This window comes from Chaetura pelagica, unplaced genomic scaffold (genome assembly GCF_000747805.2).
Source record: "Chaetura pelagica isolate M959 unplaced genomic scaffold, ChaPel_1.0 scaffold72, whole genome shotgun sequence".
Classification (NCBI taxonomy): domain Eukaryota; kingdom Metazoa; phylum Chordata; class Aves; order Apodiformes; family Apodidae; genus Chaetura; species Chaetura pelagica.
Genome location: NW_009952560.1, coordinates 1,576,702 through 1,596,084, shown reverse-complemented (window position 1 = coordinate 1,596,084; position 19,383 = coordinate 1,576,702). Strand labels below are relative to the sequence as shown.

Sequence of the window (19,383 nt, the reverse complement as noted above, 5' to 3'; positions counted from 1 at the left end):
AAACCTATATACTTCTTCAAAATCTAGGAAGCTGATCTGGATGTTTCATCATTAGAAGTTGACATAAAAATGAGATTAATTTTTTTCTAAGTTACTTAAAGTTATTTCTTGCACAGTGAATGTAATATTTTTCTATGATGTTATTCTGTCTGTATGAGGCATTTAATACTGTTTTTCTGTAGGAGAACAGAAAGGTTGTTTTAGGCTCTCTAATATAAGTTGGTGTTTTGCTAAATAACTATGTTGTTTGCTTAGCCAGTGAAGCATTGTAAGAATAAAACAGGCTAGTTATCAAAACATTATTTGTTAGGTTATTTTTTCTTGCACAGAACCATGCTGGTACTTGTGGCATTTCTGTGGGTGCGAGCAGGGATAATGGATAAATATAAACATTAGAAAGAGAAAGCAAAATATATTTATGTCTAATTAGGTCCACCTTCTCTAACATTGTGTCTGGGTCATTAAATTATGAGAAAGTTTTATTTTACTTGATATTGTACAAGTTCTTCAGCTGTGAGTTCTTCATGTGTAATCAGTAGTGGTTAACTAGACTTAAGTAGTAATCGTTCAGAATTTGTGATCCTATTCTTGTGGCATAAGTTTTCACTTCAGTTTTTCAGAGTTTCTGGAAAAAAGCAATGAGTGCTGCTGGTTCTGTAAGCTTCAGAAAACGAGGCTGACTTTTAAGTCGTGAATGCAATTTTATTTGTTGCAATTTCATTTTGGGAGTAACTAAAGGTTGTGAAGGTGAGGAGAGTTTTTGTGGTTAAACGCTCACAATATAAATAACTGTAGCTAAAATGTAACTTAAGTTCAAGGAGATAAAAGTGTGAGAGCAGTCTAGTGTTAATGGCCTTTTTCAACCTTGAGCATTAGATAGTACTGCAATTTTTTTTTAGGCTCGTTGGCACAGGCAGCTGACTCTACTGTGGGTGGTGTGGCCATGTGGATGGGCACAATGAAGTTTTCTTGTGTCCACCAGTACAGGTCACACTGTGTCTTGTTTGTTTCCCTTTTCCTCTTATGCCCTGTAAAATCTAACATGTGTCTGGTTGTGTAGTTTGGGAGTGAAAAGCAAGAAATACTATTTTACATGTCTCTTCTCTTGTTATGAATAGTGCCAAATTATGGTTATCTTATTTATAGTAGCCAGAGGCACTGTTTTGCCTGATGCCGTGGAGAAGGTATGGGTTCTGAACTTCTGGTGAGAGCTCCTTCTGACCATGTAGACCTTCCTCTGAGGTTGCCTTCATTAGGAGGTAAAATTTATCCGCAGATCATTATAAAACAAGTGATTCATTCCAAACTGGGCATACAAGTGTTGGTTATTTCATCAAATTATGATTGTGATGGCATAAACTGGTAACATGGCTCTTGAGTTTGTTTCGTTTTTTTCTTAGCCCTAAGCTCCAACAGCATTTTTCATCCTAGGGCAGTGCTGTGAACCAGGCAGACTTCGTTGCTCAGGCAGTACCTCTCTTTGGTTTGGTGCCTTTTCCAACATGTGCTTGTGATTTCTAACTCCTACTCCAGCTTCTGAGAACTGCCCAGTGTTAGGCCTTGTCTCGTGCCAAGGAGGCAGTGCTCTGAAGTCTGCCTTATCTTCTACTTGTTCTGCTGGCAGCCGTGACACCCAGTTCCTTGAAGGACTATCTTTGAGGCAATAAAAGATTGTAAAATAACTTTCTATTACTGCTATATTAGCCCCAGCACAGCAGCTCCTGCACCATTCTGTGTTGTGCATAGAATATTTGAATAAGGATTCCCCAGGAAAGAGAGAGCTATGTGGTTCTCGTGGCCAATTCACATCCCAAAGGACTGTATTTTCCAGTGACTGCTAAATTATTTGGCTTAAGTAACTCTAAGAATATAATCACAGACTGAGCGTGAATTTATGCAGGTATTTGAAAATATGAGACTATAGAATCTCTAGTCAAAGTTTGTGAATTCCACTTAGAGCAGGTCATGCTAACCCATGTCATTTTCAGTTTATGTGCTAACTATTCTGTCAGGTAACCACTTAAACAAAAGAAATGTCAGTGAATAATCATGGATCTGTCAAATTTCTGCTAGAGAGGAAGGTGGGGATTTATTTCTGCTTAAAGCAAGGTAGAATTTTTGTTGCATGTGTGCTGGGATGGAAGGAGGGGGAACTGCTAAAACGTCACCGTGGTCAGTGTGGAGAAAAGAGGGGCTGCTGATAGGTCTATGTCATTGTGGTTTGTTCTGTGCACAATGGTCTCTGAGGAAAAGAGCAAAATTAAAACAACAAAAAGAAGTACCACCTTTCAAAAATGTACATGCAATGAAAACGCCAGCTAATATCTAGGCAAAACTTGCAGGTGTATCAGTTATCACGGGATTTGTCTCTGGAGAGGTCATGACATAGTAGTTTCTGAAGACAGTTTTCTTTCCAGCTAGTGTATCTCCAAGATGCTACCAATTGGAGAACAACAAACATGTGAAAGCAATGCAAACCTGCTTTAATTCACAACAAGGTCAGTTAGTATGCTTTCGAGTAATGACTAATGTTATGTGATGGGCAGAAGATAAATTTTGCTAATGACTTTTTGTGTCTTTTGTGATTGAATTTGAAAAATAGCTACATTTGTTTTGTTTAAATCAAGGCATATAGATCTGGTATCTGATCATGAACATCCTCAAGCACGCAGCTGTAATAAATCTGACAAAAGAATGATGGAAAACTTGTGCAAATATATAATAGTCTATTTGAGGTTGTCTTGATTTGAACCTGGTGACAAAATCCATGGACTCTTCCCTCAAACCCATAGAAAACTGCTTTATATTTACTCCAGACTATGAAATTAACTTTTTAAATCCCAGACATATTTGTAGGAAAATGCTCAGGGAACCATTTTGGTGGTTTGTTATCTTCTTTCTATATCCTGCAAAGGCAGTTGTTCTACTTTCCTTTCTCTCATGCCTGACAAACAGTTCTTGAACACTGTAGGTAGGTGAACGTTCTTCAGGGTACGTCCTTTTCCAGGGGTGTAAAGCTGTGTCCTGTTCAAGGAGCTTTGAGTTTTCAGATGCATGTGATGAAAATGCGTGGACCTCTCTCAGCCTTCTTTTTTCTCGTTTTTTTTTTCCTTCAGAATGAATAGGATCCACTGTTGAGACAGTCTAGATTATACAGCGAGACTTGTGATGTCAGCCAGTATTTGATGGCTTTAGGGCTCTGTCATATGATTAAAGCAGGTATGAATGCATAGCTTCACACTTCCTGTTTATAAATCTGTGGAGCTGCAAGTAGCTGCTCAAATTCACAGAGCAGTAATTATTTCACAACTTTGGCATTCAGTTCTGATGCTTGTTTTGGGAGGATACCTCAGTAGTCTCTGCTGAATATATACTACAATGCACAAGTGACTTGGGGAATTCTACTTAAGCTTCCATGAACTGATGAAGAGGCTCATTTTAGAAGAGTTTCTTTCTCTGTAATTCTTCTTCTGCTAAGTTGTGGTGACCACTTTCTATTCTTTTACTTCAGGTTCCAAGTTTAGAGAAGTGCACTCAGTGGTTTTCAACCTCTTCTTACTTAAAAATGCCCAAGTTATTTCCTATTGGAAATGAGGAACGTTTGTATAAACTTGAGGCAACTACCAGTAAGTTTCCTTTCCTGAGGTGCCTTTTGTGGTCTTTAGAAGTTCTTTTATGAAATGGCAATTGAAAGCTTAAAACTTAGAGGAAAATTTTGCCTTGTTATTAGGCTTCTGTGAGTGCTGTGGTTCTGAGGGAGCTGATTATGTATCTTTTAGCAGGTTTTTAGTAATTCTTAGAAGATTACAGAATCCATCTGTACCAAACATGACAGTAAGTTGGTGAGTAAGTGTGCAAGTGTTGGATGTGCACATGGTGATTTAAGTCTCTTAGAAAAGGAATTAATAATGTGGGCATTTCATAAACAAGGAACAGTTGAACATCTGGAAGCAAAAAGCCCTCAAAACCTGGAAATATGATTCAGTAAATGTTAGAAGTTCTCTCACTTTGACAGATGAATTGTGTCTCTAAATACTTGCAGTCTCTTAATATTAGATACATTTTTGTCCTGTCAGCATGTAACTAGAGATTCAAATGAAAGCAATCAGGAAAGCTGCCAAATGAGCGTAAATAGATAATATCACTGAACCCATGGTGGCTCAAAGTTAAAAGATAAGCTGAACAAATCCTCTTTTTGAGTGTTACACATCTTGATACACACTACAAGTACACTATCAGGCTATTGTATTCCATATATATTTTCTTATATTGTTGTAGACTAAAATTGAGTACTCAAAACATTTTGCTTTATAGATTATATGCCTTTATACCTCATAGCTCATGTAACTCTTTTCTTGTTCTGCTTTATTCCTTGTATTTTAATCAATGAAATCAGTTGTGTTCATGGTCACCTCTTTCTAATCAATTTCTAGTTTTTAAAGTTGTTGAACTTTCATCCTTTGAGGTTTTCAAGACCTGTCTGGACAAAGCCCTCTGCAATCTGGTCTGAGTTCAGTGTTGACCCACTTTCAAGCACAAGGTTGAACCAGGTGACCTCCTGAAATACTTTCCAACCTGATAGATTCTGTGAAATATTTCTGTTCATCCAAAATTTTGTAAAGTCTTGTTTTTATAAAATATGACATCAGGGTCCTAAATCTAGTTGGCAGTGTCATACAGAGAAAGTAAAATAAGACAAAAATAGAAACTGGGAAGCTTTTCAAAAATATGTGAAGCATCTCTAATGAAATGTGAAAGGGAAAAAAAAACAACAACAAAGAGGGGGCTACTTTAGTCCTGTTGCACTTGACCTGTAACAGTATCAGGCTTTCTGGCTGCTGGCACTGTGGAAGAAATTAGTAAAACAACCCTCACCCCCTTTCTTCTGCCCAAAAGGAAGCCAGCCTGCTGTCTAATTTTATAAAATAAGTAAGGCATTCAGTTCCTTAGCACTCAAAAAAGTGAAATCACATTCAAAAATGGGCTTGTGAAGGGATGACAAGCTTAGTGGGAATAAAAAAACCATAGCATTAGCAAGTTACATGATTAGGTGAGGTATGATATGTCTATCTAATTCTATACATTAGGATTATTGTACAACTGCTGCTTTGTGCTAGGTCTGATGATTTTTCTGTATTTGAAGAAAATGTGTTATGAATATCTGTCATTCAAAAAAATGACAGTATCTTTGGAAAACGGAGTGTATTTGGTTAGGTTGTGAGATCATACATTTGTTCTAGTTTGGTAGGTTCAATGAGTTGTATCTCGAGCTCTTATAATGACATTTGTATGACTGAGCTACTAATTATTTAAAAAATAATCCTGCTCTTTTTTTGTCCAAAAATAATTTCAAATTACAGTGAGCATACAGAAAAGGAATGGAGGAGGGTCCACTGACAAAATTATTTCAAGGACTGTTGTAAAGCCCAGTTGGGTTTTTTAAGGCCTTCTGGGTTATTTACCAGTAGTCTATTAATTGTAAAGATTTGCTCAGCCAGGAGCTGTACATTCACTCGAGAGCTACTGGGCCAGGTAGGTGCTGTGTTCCTCCTGGGGTTGTTTAACTGCTGCTGACCGAGGGACTGGGAGTGCACCAGCAGATAGATGTGTGGGACTCTGGAACCTTACAGAGTGAGGTCCTTAAGGACACCTATGAAATGAAGTTGTTTCTTTTTGAGTAGAAGGATCATGACAGTTTTTCTGCCTGTGCTTGACTGCCAAGTCTTTCACTCTGCAATGAGTGTCATGTTTGCTGTCCACTTTGTCACTGCATCTTAGGTAGCTAGGAGTACTGAACTATTGGTGGGAACTTATAGAACTACTTTGAATAACGTGGGACTTGGTGTTCAGTGGAGGCTACTCAGGAGCACAAAGGGCTTGATATGAACTGCCCAGCCTTTCTTGAGGCGAGCTACAGTTGGGTGTTTGCTGCTAGCTGGGTTCTACAAGGAGATGGAAAGTGTCCTGAAGGTCTGCAAGTTCTGCACGTGTGTTGTTTATAATAAAACAGATGATTTCCTAGCTTGAGTTTCTGTATAAGAAGGAAAATTCTGGAGGTTAATTCTAAAGGAGACTTTCAATTTTGAAGTATTTTAAAACCAAGTTATTTCTTAATTTGTTTTATTGCTTGAAGCAGTCCCTTATTCTTTAAATTATACTTAATCTGAATTGCTGTGAATGTCCATGTGATATTTACAGTATTGAAGAACTACAAAAAGCATCTTTAACATTTAATTTTCATATGAAAAGGTCATTTACATAATAAGACAATGAAGCCTTTGGGCAAAAATGAATGTAGAAGAAAAATCCATTAAGGTAGATTCTGCCTAAGAGTTTGAAAGGGTCTAATTCACAAAACTTTGAATACTATATTATTGCTAGCACTTACTGGAATAAAAATACTCTGCTTGCCTAAAGAACAGCAAAATCCTAATGCACATCCTCTTTTGTGATTTCTTCAGGGGCATCTTACTTCGTTAGTGATGACTGTGTCTGTATAGCTGTAGAGTTTTCAGCTTAGCTGTGTAGTAATAACATTTTGCATTTCTTTTTTACGTAATGAATTTTAACACCTCTGAGAAATGGTTTGGGTTTTTTTATGAGCTTGTGTTTACAATTGAGCAGGATTGGTGTAGTCCTTAGAGGTGGGAACACATTTGGAAAGGGGGCATCTCTGTTAACTGGAGTTTAATTAAACTGGTGTAAAAGCTCTTCTGAATTTCTCATTCTAAATGGGTGTAAGCTGGATTCAGATACTGGTTTGAAACAAAATGTGTCTGTGTGTAATTTTTGTAGGGGTTCACCAAATCTGTTTAAAAATGATGTATGTTATAATCAATCATGGTGTAGACCATTAAGTCTTTCATTATAATGACAATTATAATTACTATAATGACATGTAGTGGAGTTCTAGGAAAGAGAGATGTGTGTTTCTTGGCTAAATAATATTTTAGTAAAATTACTTTTAAAAAGTCCCAGATGTTAACACTTGCAACAAGGCCTTTATTTGGTTTTGAGGCAAACTAGGATATGCCCGAGAAAGTTTTTAACAAATGGTAATCAGAGTAATTTTTAACAACCAGGGGTGGAAGTACAGAAATGATTACTTACCTGAATTGTTACATCTACTAAAGTGATAAGCTATCATAGGTGGGGTGACTTGGCATGTCAAGTGGCATGCTGTGATCTCTAGGGCATTTAAATCCTCCCCCTTCTTTTAGACTATTGCAACACAGAACAAGCTTCTGTCACATGGAAATGTGCTGACAAGGTTAATAGCTCATTGTGCTCATCCTGTGGTGAATTTGGGGCAAAAGAACCATCTCTCTTCTGGAATGATATTCATCAGCTGCCTAGGTCAGTGTGTTCACCACCATTAAGGTGGAGTGTACTGCAAACCATCCAGAGTATCTGGGACTAACCAGACAGCCCCTTACTCGGAATGGATGACTTAGGACAAACTGGGAAGATGGGCAGAAGTATCATCTGTCTTTACGTGATTCCACAGACTTAAAATTTAACTTTTAGAGTGGCTTTTAACAGTGAGACATTCTGTACCTTAAAAAGAGATTTAACTTCTCTTTTGGTCAAGTTCTCTGCAGGTGCATGTCATGAGCTGCAGAGAGGGGCAGAGTGGTGCTGCTCTGGAGTGGGACAGCCATTAGAGTGTTGTACGTGCTTCTGACCATCAACTGGAAAGGGACAATGAAGCTGTACTTTGCAGTGCCTTTTATAACATTTGATTTATATTTAATGTCAAAATAGTTTGAAGCTGTTTTGCCTACTTTACTGTCTGAATTGGACCCAGAAGTTATGAGAGGTGGTCACCACACCAAATTAAGACATAATTGCATTCTGCATAGAAATGTTTTCTTTGTTCTTTAAAAATAAAACCTGTGACAAGCCCTTTTGAATTCCTCACAAGCTGTGGTTTTTATTCATACTGTGTCTATCTTTTTTTTAGCTGATCTTTCAGTTGTCATCCACACATACAATTTAATTTCATGTTAAGTATTTAATGTAGAATGTATGCCTATGTTTCTTTTGTGTTTTGAATTGATATTCCTTATCTTGATTTATAGTAATAATGGAGATGCTCAGGTTTTGTCCTGTGGCAGACTGCTTTGGCAGCAAGTCATGAACTGAAATGCTTTGACAGGTTTATACTACCATCTCAGTGGAATTCTACAAATGATCATAAGACTGATTTAGCTGGATTTTTTGACAGTTATTTTAAATGATAAATTTTATTGCATTAGTTTGGAAAATTATTATTTTAAAATTTTGGAACCTTGAATGAAAAAAAAATGTGGAAGAAACTCAGAAACCTAAGCAGAACAGGAAGTGCCAGATTTAATAAACCTGTGAATGTAAAGAAAAAGAACTGAAAGTATTTGGATAGTAATTATGAGAACTTCAGTTTTGCAAATTAAATTTGTTCTAAAAATGAACTTGGATATGGCATCATTAATCTATTTTGGGCTGAAGAAGCTCTTCCTTTCAATCCATGTTTCTAATTGTTAGATGTTCTATATATAAAAAAATATCTTATTCTGAGCTGGAAATTTCCTAGTGTTTGTAAAGGAGATTTTTACCACATTTTTCCTAACAATGTCATACAGTAAAATCCTGGATTTTAGTTTAAAAATTAGAAAAGTGGTTTGCACTTTGCACAGCTGAGGCAGCATTGCTTTAAGAAAAATCAGCAGCACTTGGTGCAGTCAGTATAGCCTTCTGTGTGTTCTGTGAGGACATTAATGAAGGTTTCTTTCAGTGGAAAACTAATACAAGAACTTTTTGGTACCTATTCTCCAGTCTTGCCACTAACAACATGATTTTTGGTTTCCTGAAGAACTGTAATAAATCTTTTTGTCACTAACAAATTCCCCACTTTTTTTGTGTTACCTGCAATTCAGTCCTGTCTTCTAATCACCTTGTTTAAAGAAGAGTTGTGTAAATGTGTTGTGTAAAGGAATCCTGTTCTTTAAATACTGAGTAGATTGCAATGTAGATAGGCTGAAGGAGGAAGGAACCATAATATACACTAATTCTAATATAGAACACTGGCTAATTACCTGCAGAAGCCAGAGTATTACAAGAATAGAGGTTAAAAAGCAGATTATAAAGTATTTGATAAAGATCTCTTCATATAAAAGGTTCATAATTTTTAGTGTAAATGTAGTGCCTCTAACAGAGGGGGTGATGTCCTTGGGAATATCTTGTGAGTCTCCAGGAATTCAGAGAGAGATTCCAACTGCTAACGCTGTTCAGGACATTCTAGTTCTTTGGTGTTAAGTCATTCTAATACCATTTCTGGTTCTATAATTCTTTTCTGTGGAACAATGGACAGTGTGTTTATGAGAAATTCTGAAATGTGAGTCATCACATAAATCTGATCAGTGGCAGTAAAATTACTGGAAGGTGGATTCCCTTCCAGCTGTTACTTGGTGTATTTAAATACACCATTTCATTCGAATGTATAGTATACTATACATTTAGTGATACATTTTTTTGGAGATTAATTTTTTAACAGAGCACAGACTCAAAACTAGTCATTTGGGAATAGTGATGCTAATGGTTTGTTGTTGTCAAAAAGCATCTCTGATTCAGTTCTTGGTGTTTAAAATTTTTTAAAATAAAGAACAATTCATATGGAACATCTCCCTTATGAGGAAAGGCTAAGGGAGCTGGGTCTCTTTAGCTTGGAGAAAAGGAGACTGAGGGGTGACCTCATCCATGGTTACAAATATGTAAGGGGTGAGTGTCAGGAAGATGGCGTTAGGCTTTTCTCAGTGATGACCAGTGATAGGACAAGGGGTAATGGGTGCAAATTGGAGCATAGGAGGTTCAAGGTGAATATCCGAAAATATTTTTTACTGTAAGAGTGACAGAGCCCTGGAACAGGCTGCCCAGGGAGGTTGTGGAGTCTCCTTCACTGGAGACATTCAAAACCCACCTGGATGCGTTCCTGTGTGATGTGCTCTGGGTGACCCTGCTCTGGCAGGGGGGGTTGGACTAGATGATCTTTTGAGGTCCCTTCCAACCCCTATGATTCTATGATTCTATGATAATAGTGCTGCATTTAGTATCTCTGACAGTGTTGGAAGAGAGGATATGAAATACTTGTTATCTTACAATTTATTTTGTAGGAAGTTCCTTTTGTGATGTTTTCATGTAGATTGTTAGGTTGTGCCTTTGCCATTCATCTTAATTGGCTGTTTATTTCTTGGAAACGAGTTATACGTGGTCACTTTGTGTATCTTAACAAGTATAAATGTCTACATGGTTACCATGGTGGTAATAAAGTGGAAGCAGCTTTTCTGAATTGTGATAGAGGCTGTTCTGCTTACCTATGACAATACAAACCTTCAGTGTTATTTTCTAGGAAAATTGGTGAAGGGACAGATCAGAAAAGCATAGTTTTATTTCTGGTCTAAATTGGACTAAATGTCTGTTCCAAACACTGAAAACATTGAGAGCTAAAACCATCCTCCTAGAAAATGAGGTACAAACTGTATGCACTATCAGGAACCATCAGAAGAAAATAGTAGTGGAAAAGGAAAGAAAAATGAGGAGCAAAGAGGTTACAAACTGGGCAATGAATGACAACTCTGTCTGGGTGAAGGTGGGTGTCCCAGACAGGGCTGCTTACTTTTAGGGGTTCCCCTACTCCTGAATACTTTCTGTCCATGCTTCTGTCTGTCAGAGGGGAGTTTGGGGTTCTTGTTGCAGCAGGAAAATTTGTGTTTAAAGCCACTTAAAACTTGTACATCTGTCTCCTTTCCTTTTACTTCCTGAGCTGTTTTCGTGCCTGGCTGTGCTGGACAGCTTAGTTGAGTGTGTTTTCTTTTCTCCAGGGTCAGCAATAATTTACTCAGAGCATCTAGAAAGGGATGGCCCCTCATCTTGGAAGAAACAATAAGTGCTCTGACAGGGGCCTGTGGCTGGGAAAGGTGGCAACCTGTGATTAGTCAGGGCTAGAAATGGGTTTTTTCAGTCACTGAGAATGAGTTTGCCAGTTCTTTAGTTGATAGCAGTGATTACTTTTGTCCCTAATACTGCAGTTTATTGCACTTAAATTTGTGGTCATACGAATGGTGAAAGATGATCTAATGGTCTGTGAAGGTTTCTGAATTTTCAGATTCTTTCAGTTTTCTCCTGTGGCCTATAGGGTTGGACTGGTAATCATATAGAAGTAGGCTCCTTTAATTCCAGAGGATATCAAATATAGGCAGTAAGATTTAAGCGCTCAGATGGTGCAAGGATTATTTCTCTGCTGGGGCTATTATGTAGCAATTCCGATCCACACTGGTCTTATGGGGAGGGTTGTCGCAGAACCTCTACTGATTAGCTTTGCTTGAAGCAAACACAATCCAAATAGCAATGTGACAGTGTGTGCCCTGATGGAGATACTTTACAGATGGATAAAACAGGCTAATAATACTTAATGGCATTCTTTTTGAGGATGGTAACGGTGAGAAGTAAGCCCTTTGAAGATTAAAAGCGTCACATAAATGCTAAGTATTCATGTTACAGAAAATTGGCAAATCCCATTGTAATAACTAAATCTTCTGCCTTCTGCACACAAGATGTTAAACCTTTGATGGTTGGGTCTAATAGAACCAAGAAAATCTTTATCACCAGGAGGAGCCACTACAACCAAAAAGCAAAGAATAGGTAGGAGCAAAAAAAAAAACCCCAAAACAATTGGATTGACTACTTCAATTTATTATTTTTTAAATACTGAAAGTGTGTTGCTCTTATCCTTAAATTCCTCTTATTGGTAAATGTGCTAAGTTGTTAAGCCTTTAGTAAGATGCAATGTGTAATTTGTATCTGCCATTTTTGATACTCTGGTTATGAAAGTTGCCTTAAAAGTGGATTTGTTTGGTGTTTTTTTTTTTGTTAGGGGAGGCAGGATTTTTTTTGGTGTTTTCCCTCAAAATATTCTCAAGTGGATTCCTTTCTAGCAAGGATGAAGGGGTGCAGAGGTTGTATTTTTTTGGTCATAGCTGGTTCATTTATCTCAATTGTATTTTTACATTTGCTTTTCCTTTTTGGGGTTGTTCCCAAACCTGCTTTGTGTTCACTTGAACATTTTTTTACCTCTTTGAAGCTTTTTAGTAATGGCTTTGGTTCTTGACAACTTCATAACCACAGCCATTAAGTCACAATAAAGACTAATGAAAAAAGTAATAAAATTTCCATGTATAACTAGGATGAAGATTCCTGGGGGAAATAGTGAGCAAGTGATTACAGGAAAGATAATTGTCTGGTTAGAGAATTATATACCCTGTGAGTTTGATATTAAACCTGTAAAATTGTGATTTAAAAATCAAAATATTAAAATTATTAAAACCTGAGCTGGAAGTCAGGAAGAGCTTGAGGTAGGCGAATGTTGCTTGTTTTCTGAAGGATGATCAAGTTGTCTGTTTTATTAAAATTCAGATTTGATTATTTTCAGTAAAGGATAAATGCAGTGTTATGCTGATGGTTGCAAATTATTGCTTGTTCTGTATACTTGAGATCTGCAGGGCTTTTTGTTGTTGTTTTTTGAGGCACTGACATAGCAAGCTGTTTTTCATCCAGTAGTGACGTTGGAAATTCAGATTTTTTTTGTGTGTATTCGTAGAGTATTGTGAGAATTCTGATGCGTAAATTATGAGAAAAAGTACCAACTCTACTAGATATGTTGTAAGATCATCTAGTAAAATGAGCTCAAAGTTTCTTGACCTTTCACCTTAACTGAACCTTTTATCCTCTCTGGTTTTTCTTCCTGCCTTATTTTGTACTGTTACTGCTGCTCATACTAATGATTTGTGTCTTGCTTCTGTGATTCTGGTTACCAAATTACTGCTTTTTTTTCCAGCAGTCACTCTAATCAGATGAGAGGAAAGAAAACAGATCTGTGCGTTGTTTCTGTGTCCAGTTTGTTACAGATGATGCTAATTGGCTGTTAGTTCATAGTACCCAGAGCAGATTAACTCCATCTACCCGCAGTTAAACTATTAGGATTCTGTCCTTTCCACTGATTAAAGCAGCTCCTTATTGGTAGTTTATAGTACTTTTTTACAGAATATCTTAGTTAATTTCTCAAACATTTGTCTGATGTAGACTACAATTTAGATTCATTTTAGTGTTGAGACAACTAAGACAAGGAGAGGTTAAGTGTCTCTTGCCTGAATGTCTTGGGCAGTATTAAGAGTTCAAATGCTGTGCTTTTGTACTTACCCTTCACTGCAGCGACGACTTTATGCTTCTGAAAGCTGCATTTTGCATCTCCGGTATCACCACTGCGTTTCATAAAATTGTACTTGGATTTTGAAGGGTAGGGGAAAAAGTCTTGTAAAGGAAGGTACTTTTTGGTGGCTCATCTGACTTTCTTGATAAATATTCAATGGGAATTAAAAATGCATTTACTGTGCTCACTCTCATTGCACATGTCATAGGCAAGGTATATAGTAATTATGTTATGTAAGCTGTGATAAATCCATTAAGGCTGACTAACCACTTCTTTTAACCTTTAGACACGTTCCCCTCAAAATGAATATTTGTTTCTTATATTGCTTAACATTCACATGTGAACTGTTGCATCTTAAGTAGTAGTGCTTGCTCGTAAATTTTGGTGTTGCTTCTCTTCAGTGCATCTGTAAATCTTTAAGCTTCTCTGCAAGGGTGCTGGAGAGCAGCCATATGCTGGAAGACGGGAAGATAAGTTATTCTGTTAGTTCTTGCTTTAGGTGGAAGTTAGTTGCTGATGCCAAGCAGAGACTGGTGCGTGGCACTTCTTACATTCGTGACCTCAGTCATGTTCCTGGTGTTGAATCTTTAAGAAAAAGAAAAAAAAAAGGAAAAAAAAAAAAAAAAAAAAAAAAGAAAAAAAAAAAAAAAAAAAAAAAAGAAAAAAAAAAAAAAAAAAAAAAAAGAAAAAAAAAAAAAAAAAAAAAAAAGAAAAAAAAAAAAAAAAAAAAAAAAGAAAAAAAAAAAAAAAAAAAAAAAAGAAAAAAAAAAAAAAAAAAAAAAAAGAAAAAAAAAAAAAAAAAAAAAAAAGAAAAAAAAAAAAAAAAGGAAGATTTTAACTACTTTCTTAAATTCTTTTGATAAAACTATTCGGGTAATTTGTACAAACTGAGGTTTGTTAGTCTCTAAGGAGGTATGGTAGATTATGCAGTGTAGGTACTTCTGTTAGTGAAGACCTGGCTTTGATGGTTACACACATTACATTTTCTTCCATCTCTTTTTCCAAGACAGGAAGTGAACAAGCACAGTTATCAATATTAGATGTATTTAGTTGTGTAGTCATATTTTTACGATGACTCTCTATAAATTTCACTAACAGTCTTGTAACAGCAAAGTAGCTTTTGCTGAGACAGGTATTTGCTTCCCAGCTTGCTGAGTTTTGCACAGGTGTTTGTTGTGTAAAGTTGTCCTGTGCTTTTTGGTACAACCTTTGTCTTGGAGTGACAGAGGTTGTGCTGTATGTTGAACCACACTCACAAATGCTTTTTAAAACTTTCCAAGATAAAGACAAATAGGTGGGGGTGGGATTAGTGCTGCAGGATGTGGAGAGAAAATATCTTAACTGAATTAGAGATTAATAAAATTAATCTCTTAAATGAAATGTCTTAAATGAAATGTCTTAAATGAAATAGAGAGAATGTGCCTGTAAAACTTGCCAAAGCTCTGCTGTAAGGGTTGATTATTTCTTCCACCTCAAGGTACATCTATAGATGTAGTTCAACATTACAGAATGGGTAAGCAAAAAGAACAGTATCTGCTGCCTGAAAAGAAATTGTGATACATACATTATTGTTTTATATATCCTGTTTGGACTACAATTTTTATACAAAACAGACTTTAAATTTGAGAGTAGTTGATTGAGCACATGTGTTACAGGATTTGACAGTAAGTACTTCAGATAAATTAAACTTGTTTTTACACACCCCTGTGAGATTTAAGTAGAATGAGGTGGAGGAGAGTATTTTCATCTGTTTTCTGCCTTCCTTTTTCAAATGGAACATTATATCTCATGTCCAGAATGTGGATATCTAACATTAGGCTTCTACATAAATGTAGCATTTTTCTGAGACAGTTTCCCTGCAGCTCCCATTTATATCAGTGACACAGCTGGTGGGGATCCCCTTTGAAAGTCAGGTCAGTTTTGTATGGGTGGCAAAATAAACTTGGAGTCTGGAGTTGGGCATCTAGGCTTGCATAGCTTGAGCTTCAAATACAGTTTTATTCTAAAAATTCCAGGATGACTCGATAAATACATGGAGTGAAAGCAGTGGAAAGAGACTGGTTTCCAGCACAGGATTGTTTTGAAAGACACTATACAAATCATTACCTGTGAGCTTAAAAAAATAGCAGAGTTGTAAATCCATATAAACAGAATTAAGTTAAAGTAACACTGTTAAACTAAAAATATCCTTGGCAGTTGAATGAGCTGGAGGTTTGGTACAATTACTGTAAGTTGTGGTGACATTTTTAGCTGAGGTTGCATGGTTTCATTTAAACTTTATTAAACAAACTGGAGCTTGAATATTCCCTGGAGAGTTGGAAGCAGCACTAATCTGCTGTTAAACTGTCTTTAACTTTATTGGAACTCATCCAGCCAAGGTAACGTAGAGGAGGTTTATACTAGTGAAAATTGCTTAGGCAGAACGACATAGTGTGCTTTCCTTTTGTGGAAAAGATCACTTGTTTCAGTGGAAGTAGACAAATCTAATTTGAAAAATCAAAATACAGTATTTCACTAATGAAAATTGGTTTAATATTTTCAGTTAGAACCTCACAATAAAAAGTTAGCTTCTCTAGTCTTGCAGTGTAAAGATTAGGTGTTCAGTTCCAATTGCATTGCTTTCTCTGCCATAATATTGAGATTGTGCCACCTGTTATTGGTAGGAACAATGTGGAGATGTTTTTTTCTGTGTTGGTTACCATAAACTTATTTTAGTAAGTTTACATGTTGTGTTTTTCACTGTCAGCTTATGAATGCAGCCACAGTAGTAGTGTAGTGCCTGTCTGTCTAGTGAAAGCAGTTTGTGAATGGTCTTTTCTTAGATATTTGTAGGCAATTGTCTCCTGAAAATGTTTGGTAATACTGCATCTTTGCAAGAAGTGAACTTAATGAAGGAACTTAACTTTTTCCTGTGTAGGAAACAGGGTTGTTAACTAGATTTACACCTAAAGCTAGGTTTAAAAATACCTCCATGGTCTGTGATGCTTGGTGCATAGGACTTGTGGAACTGAGAGAAAAAAGGTATCTTGCAGGTATGTGTAGTGTTCTAATTTTGAATATCTCAGTAATAGATCTATTGCTTCTGGAAATGTTACTTTCATAATTTAAGTCTTAGTTTTATTTCCTTGCAGCATGCCATCATGTTCTATCTCTATGTTGAGTAATAGGTACTTTGGTCTTGGGATTTTGTATTCAAATATTTTATTTGTCTTCCAGGCTCAGAGGAAACATCGATAATATCTTTGATTTATACTCTGCTCATTTCAGTAGTACTTTCATGTGCCTGGATCTAAATGTATAATGAGCTTATTTTTACAAAGCTTTCCAGATGATTTTAAATGGCCAGCATCTGTCATTTTAATGTGTCCTGGGAAAGGAATAGAAGTAATTACCTTTCGTGTAATTCCACGACCTGTTTTGTAGCTTGTGTGTGCAAACGATATTATTATGTGGTCTGTAGCACTGATAACCTGCTTTTGAAATTTAACATGGACTAGCAGGATCAACTTATCTACTATTAAATGATACACTGACAGTTGTTCTTGAAGGTATTAGTAGTATTGGTTAGTTTTCTTTCCAATCTCCTTACCAACTCATCCTTCAGTAGGACCCTAGTCACTTCTGTGTTTCATGGTAGATATGTGTGTGTGTGATTTTCCTTTTCCTGAACAATGCCTGAAATATGCCCTTGGCAGTCATAGGTGCTCAAGGAAGTACCAGGAACTGCTGTGTGCAGCACTGTGGGGTTGACTGTGTATCTCCAAGATAGTGTTGGCCACAGTTTCATTGCTGTGGTTGTCTTCACTTGTGATACAGTGAGACCTCTTTGCTTCTCTGTCCTGAGAAACTGCAGAACAGCAACTCTGCCAAGGTTAAATTAATTCACTGCTCTTTGTTACATCAATTTAGCACAAGAAAAACTGCTCTGCAGTTCTGTCACCAGAGAGGGGGTTGCATGTCTGTCAGTTCTGGAAACGTGTAACTTGTTTCATGCACTTAGGGAGGGAGGTAAGGTGATACATAAAATATCTCTGGAGTACTAATATGGTCTGGAGTTAACAGATAATAAATGGTCTCAATTTCTGTTAGTACAGGTGAATCTCACAAAGGAATGGCTGGTAAATTTTATTATTATAAAGTTAATTGATGTACTAAAATAACTTCATTTTCTAACCTACTGCATATAGTCAGTTCACTTATATTGGATGAATAAAATTTTCTATTGAAACAGCATTTGGAAGTTTTACATGGTTACGGGCTGTTGTATTTCTTTTAATTAATCCTAGCAAGAAAATAGTGCAATATCTCAGTAAGTTCATGCTTGTGTTCCCCTTGAGAAGTGCTTTTGCATGTAAGTGAGCTCAGCAGTGACAGGAGCTGGAAGGTAAGGAGGGGTCTGTGAAACTGCCCTGCCCAGGAATCAGCACTGAGCCTCATTCCCTCTTCCCCACCCTGCTGCCAAGCTGGGGAGAAACTGGAAGCAAGAGACACAAAATCAGTATTTATAAGTGGACACTGGAAGAAAAGGCAATTCTCTGATAATTTAAAAATTAAAATTATTTTAATTTTCTATGCAGCCAAAAAACAAAACCTGAAAATGTAGATAATGGCACAATGCTATATTAAGTAGTTGTATATATTGTGTATGTATCAGCATTGTTTTTACAGTAAAACATAATTGAAACTCCATCACAGTATGTGTAAAGCTGTAAGCATCTGGTTAGTTAACACTCTGTGTATCAACTTTTTTGCTAAATGACCACAAACCAGATTGGATTAACTGGTGAGGATTAAAAAAAAATAATAGAAAAAAGCAAAATGCAGAGTCTGTTTTTCTTAAGTGTGTGTGCTCATGCAGATAAAAAAAAATACAAGAAATTAAAATATTTTCCTCAAAGAACAATTGCTAGATTTTGTCTAGGATCTAAGATGTTTGCTTTACCTTGCCAAAAGTATTGAAGCCAGTAGCTTTCCCTTTTGATGTTCCTTTAGCAATCTTAAGCTTTTCCTCAGTAAACACGGGATGGGGAGTTGTTCCTGTTGGCTGAAAATCTGCTGTAGTTCCGTTGTGCGTAAGAGGTGTGGAGGAGAGGAGGGTGAAGCATCCCTCTGATGTGAAGCACATCTGTTAATTTCTTACACGTGTCTGGAGAAAAAGCTGTGGTGTTAGGGTCAGTTTCTTTGCAGAATCTATTTTGCTTCCTGTTTTTGTGATTCAGAAGAGCTGGGGAGTGTGGAGAATATTGCTTCAGGTTGTAAATATTGTATCAGAAGTCTGTTTCCAGTTACCTAAGGACAATCTTGGAAGAAAACTAACTGGTGTGCTTAACAGTGTTTGAACATTCATTAAAGCATGTAAGGACACAAAGAAACAAAATTACTCTGTGAACAGATGTTAATATGAAATTGTGAATTTTAAATGCCATACAAGCCATGTAATGGTATTATACCTACATTCTTCTGCCATATAATTTAAGTATGCTTGTTTTATTAAAACTAGCTATGTGACAATGATAACTTGAGTATGTCTTCTGCCAAATCCACGTAAATTGGCAACACCTGTGCTCTGTGGATCACACTTTAGGTTTATTGCTTAGATCCTATTTTTTTTCTGGTCAAAAGTACCCAGAATCTGAAATAAAATTTTAAAAGAAACCTGACCCAATTTGTAGTTTTATACACAATTGTTAAGTGAAGTCACTAATATGCTGCAGTGTTGACTATGGTTGAAATTAGGGAGGAATGTCTCAATGTGATTTTGATGAATGAATTATTGAAATGTAGAAGCTTTAAAGAGAGTGCTGGATTAAGCTCTCAAGTGTTCTGTTTTGTGTTGTCTGACAAAAAGCTTGACAAGCTTTTGGCCATGTCAGTGTTGTTTCTGTCTGGCTTGTTATATCAGGGGAAGGAAAGTGCCTTACTATAAATACAGTGAATTAACTATCACCTACAGCATCAGCTCTTTTGGCTTCTAGATGGCTTTCTGTACTACAGGGTAACTTCCATGTGACCCAAGTCAGTGGGTGTTATTCTCTGCAACTTCATTTTTGACAATGGATTTGTTTTGTTCGGTGAGATACTTTGCTTCTTCAACACTTGCTTTAGAAAGTTGCTTTATGCTTGTAAAATCTGAAAGCAGGGAC

At 36.6% G+C, this 19,383-nt stretch overlaps 1 protein-coding gene across 1 annotated transcript in view; it reads left to right on the top strand.

The window, feature by feature from the left end:
* The first annotated feature begins 16,211 nt into the window (after positions 1-16,211).
* The window catches only part of USP32 (ubiquitin specific peptidase 32), a 51,901-nt gene continuing 48,729 nt past the window's right edge, over positions 16,212-19,383 (top strand). The window contains exon 1 of the mRNA XM_010009111.1: positions 16,212-16,272. Coding sequence (XP_010007413.1) covers positions 16,212-16,272 — 61 coding nt within the window. The remainder of the gene's footprint in view (positions 16,273-19,383) is intronic.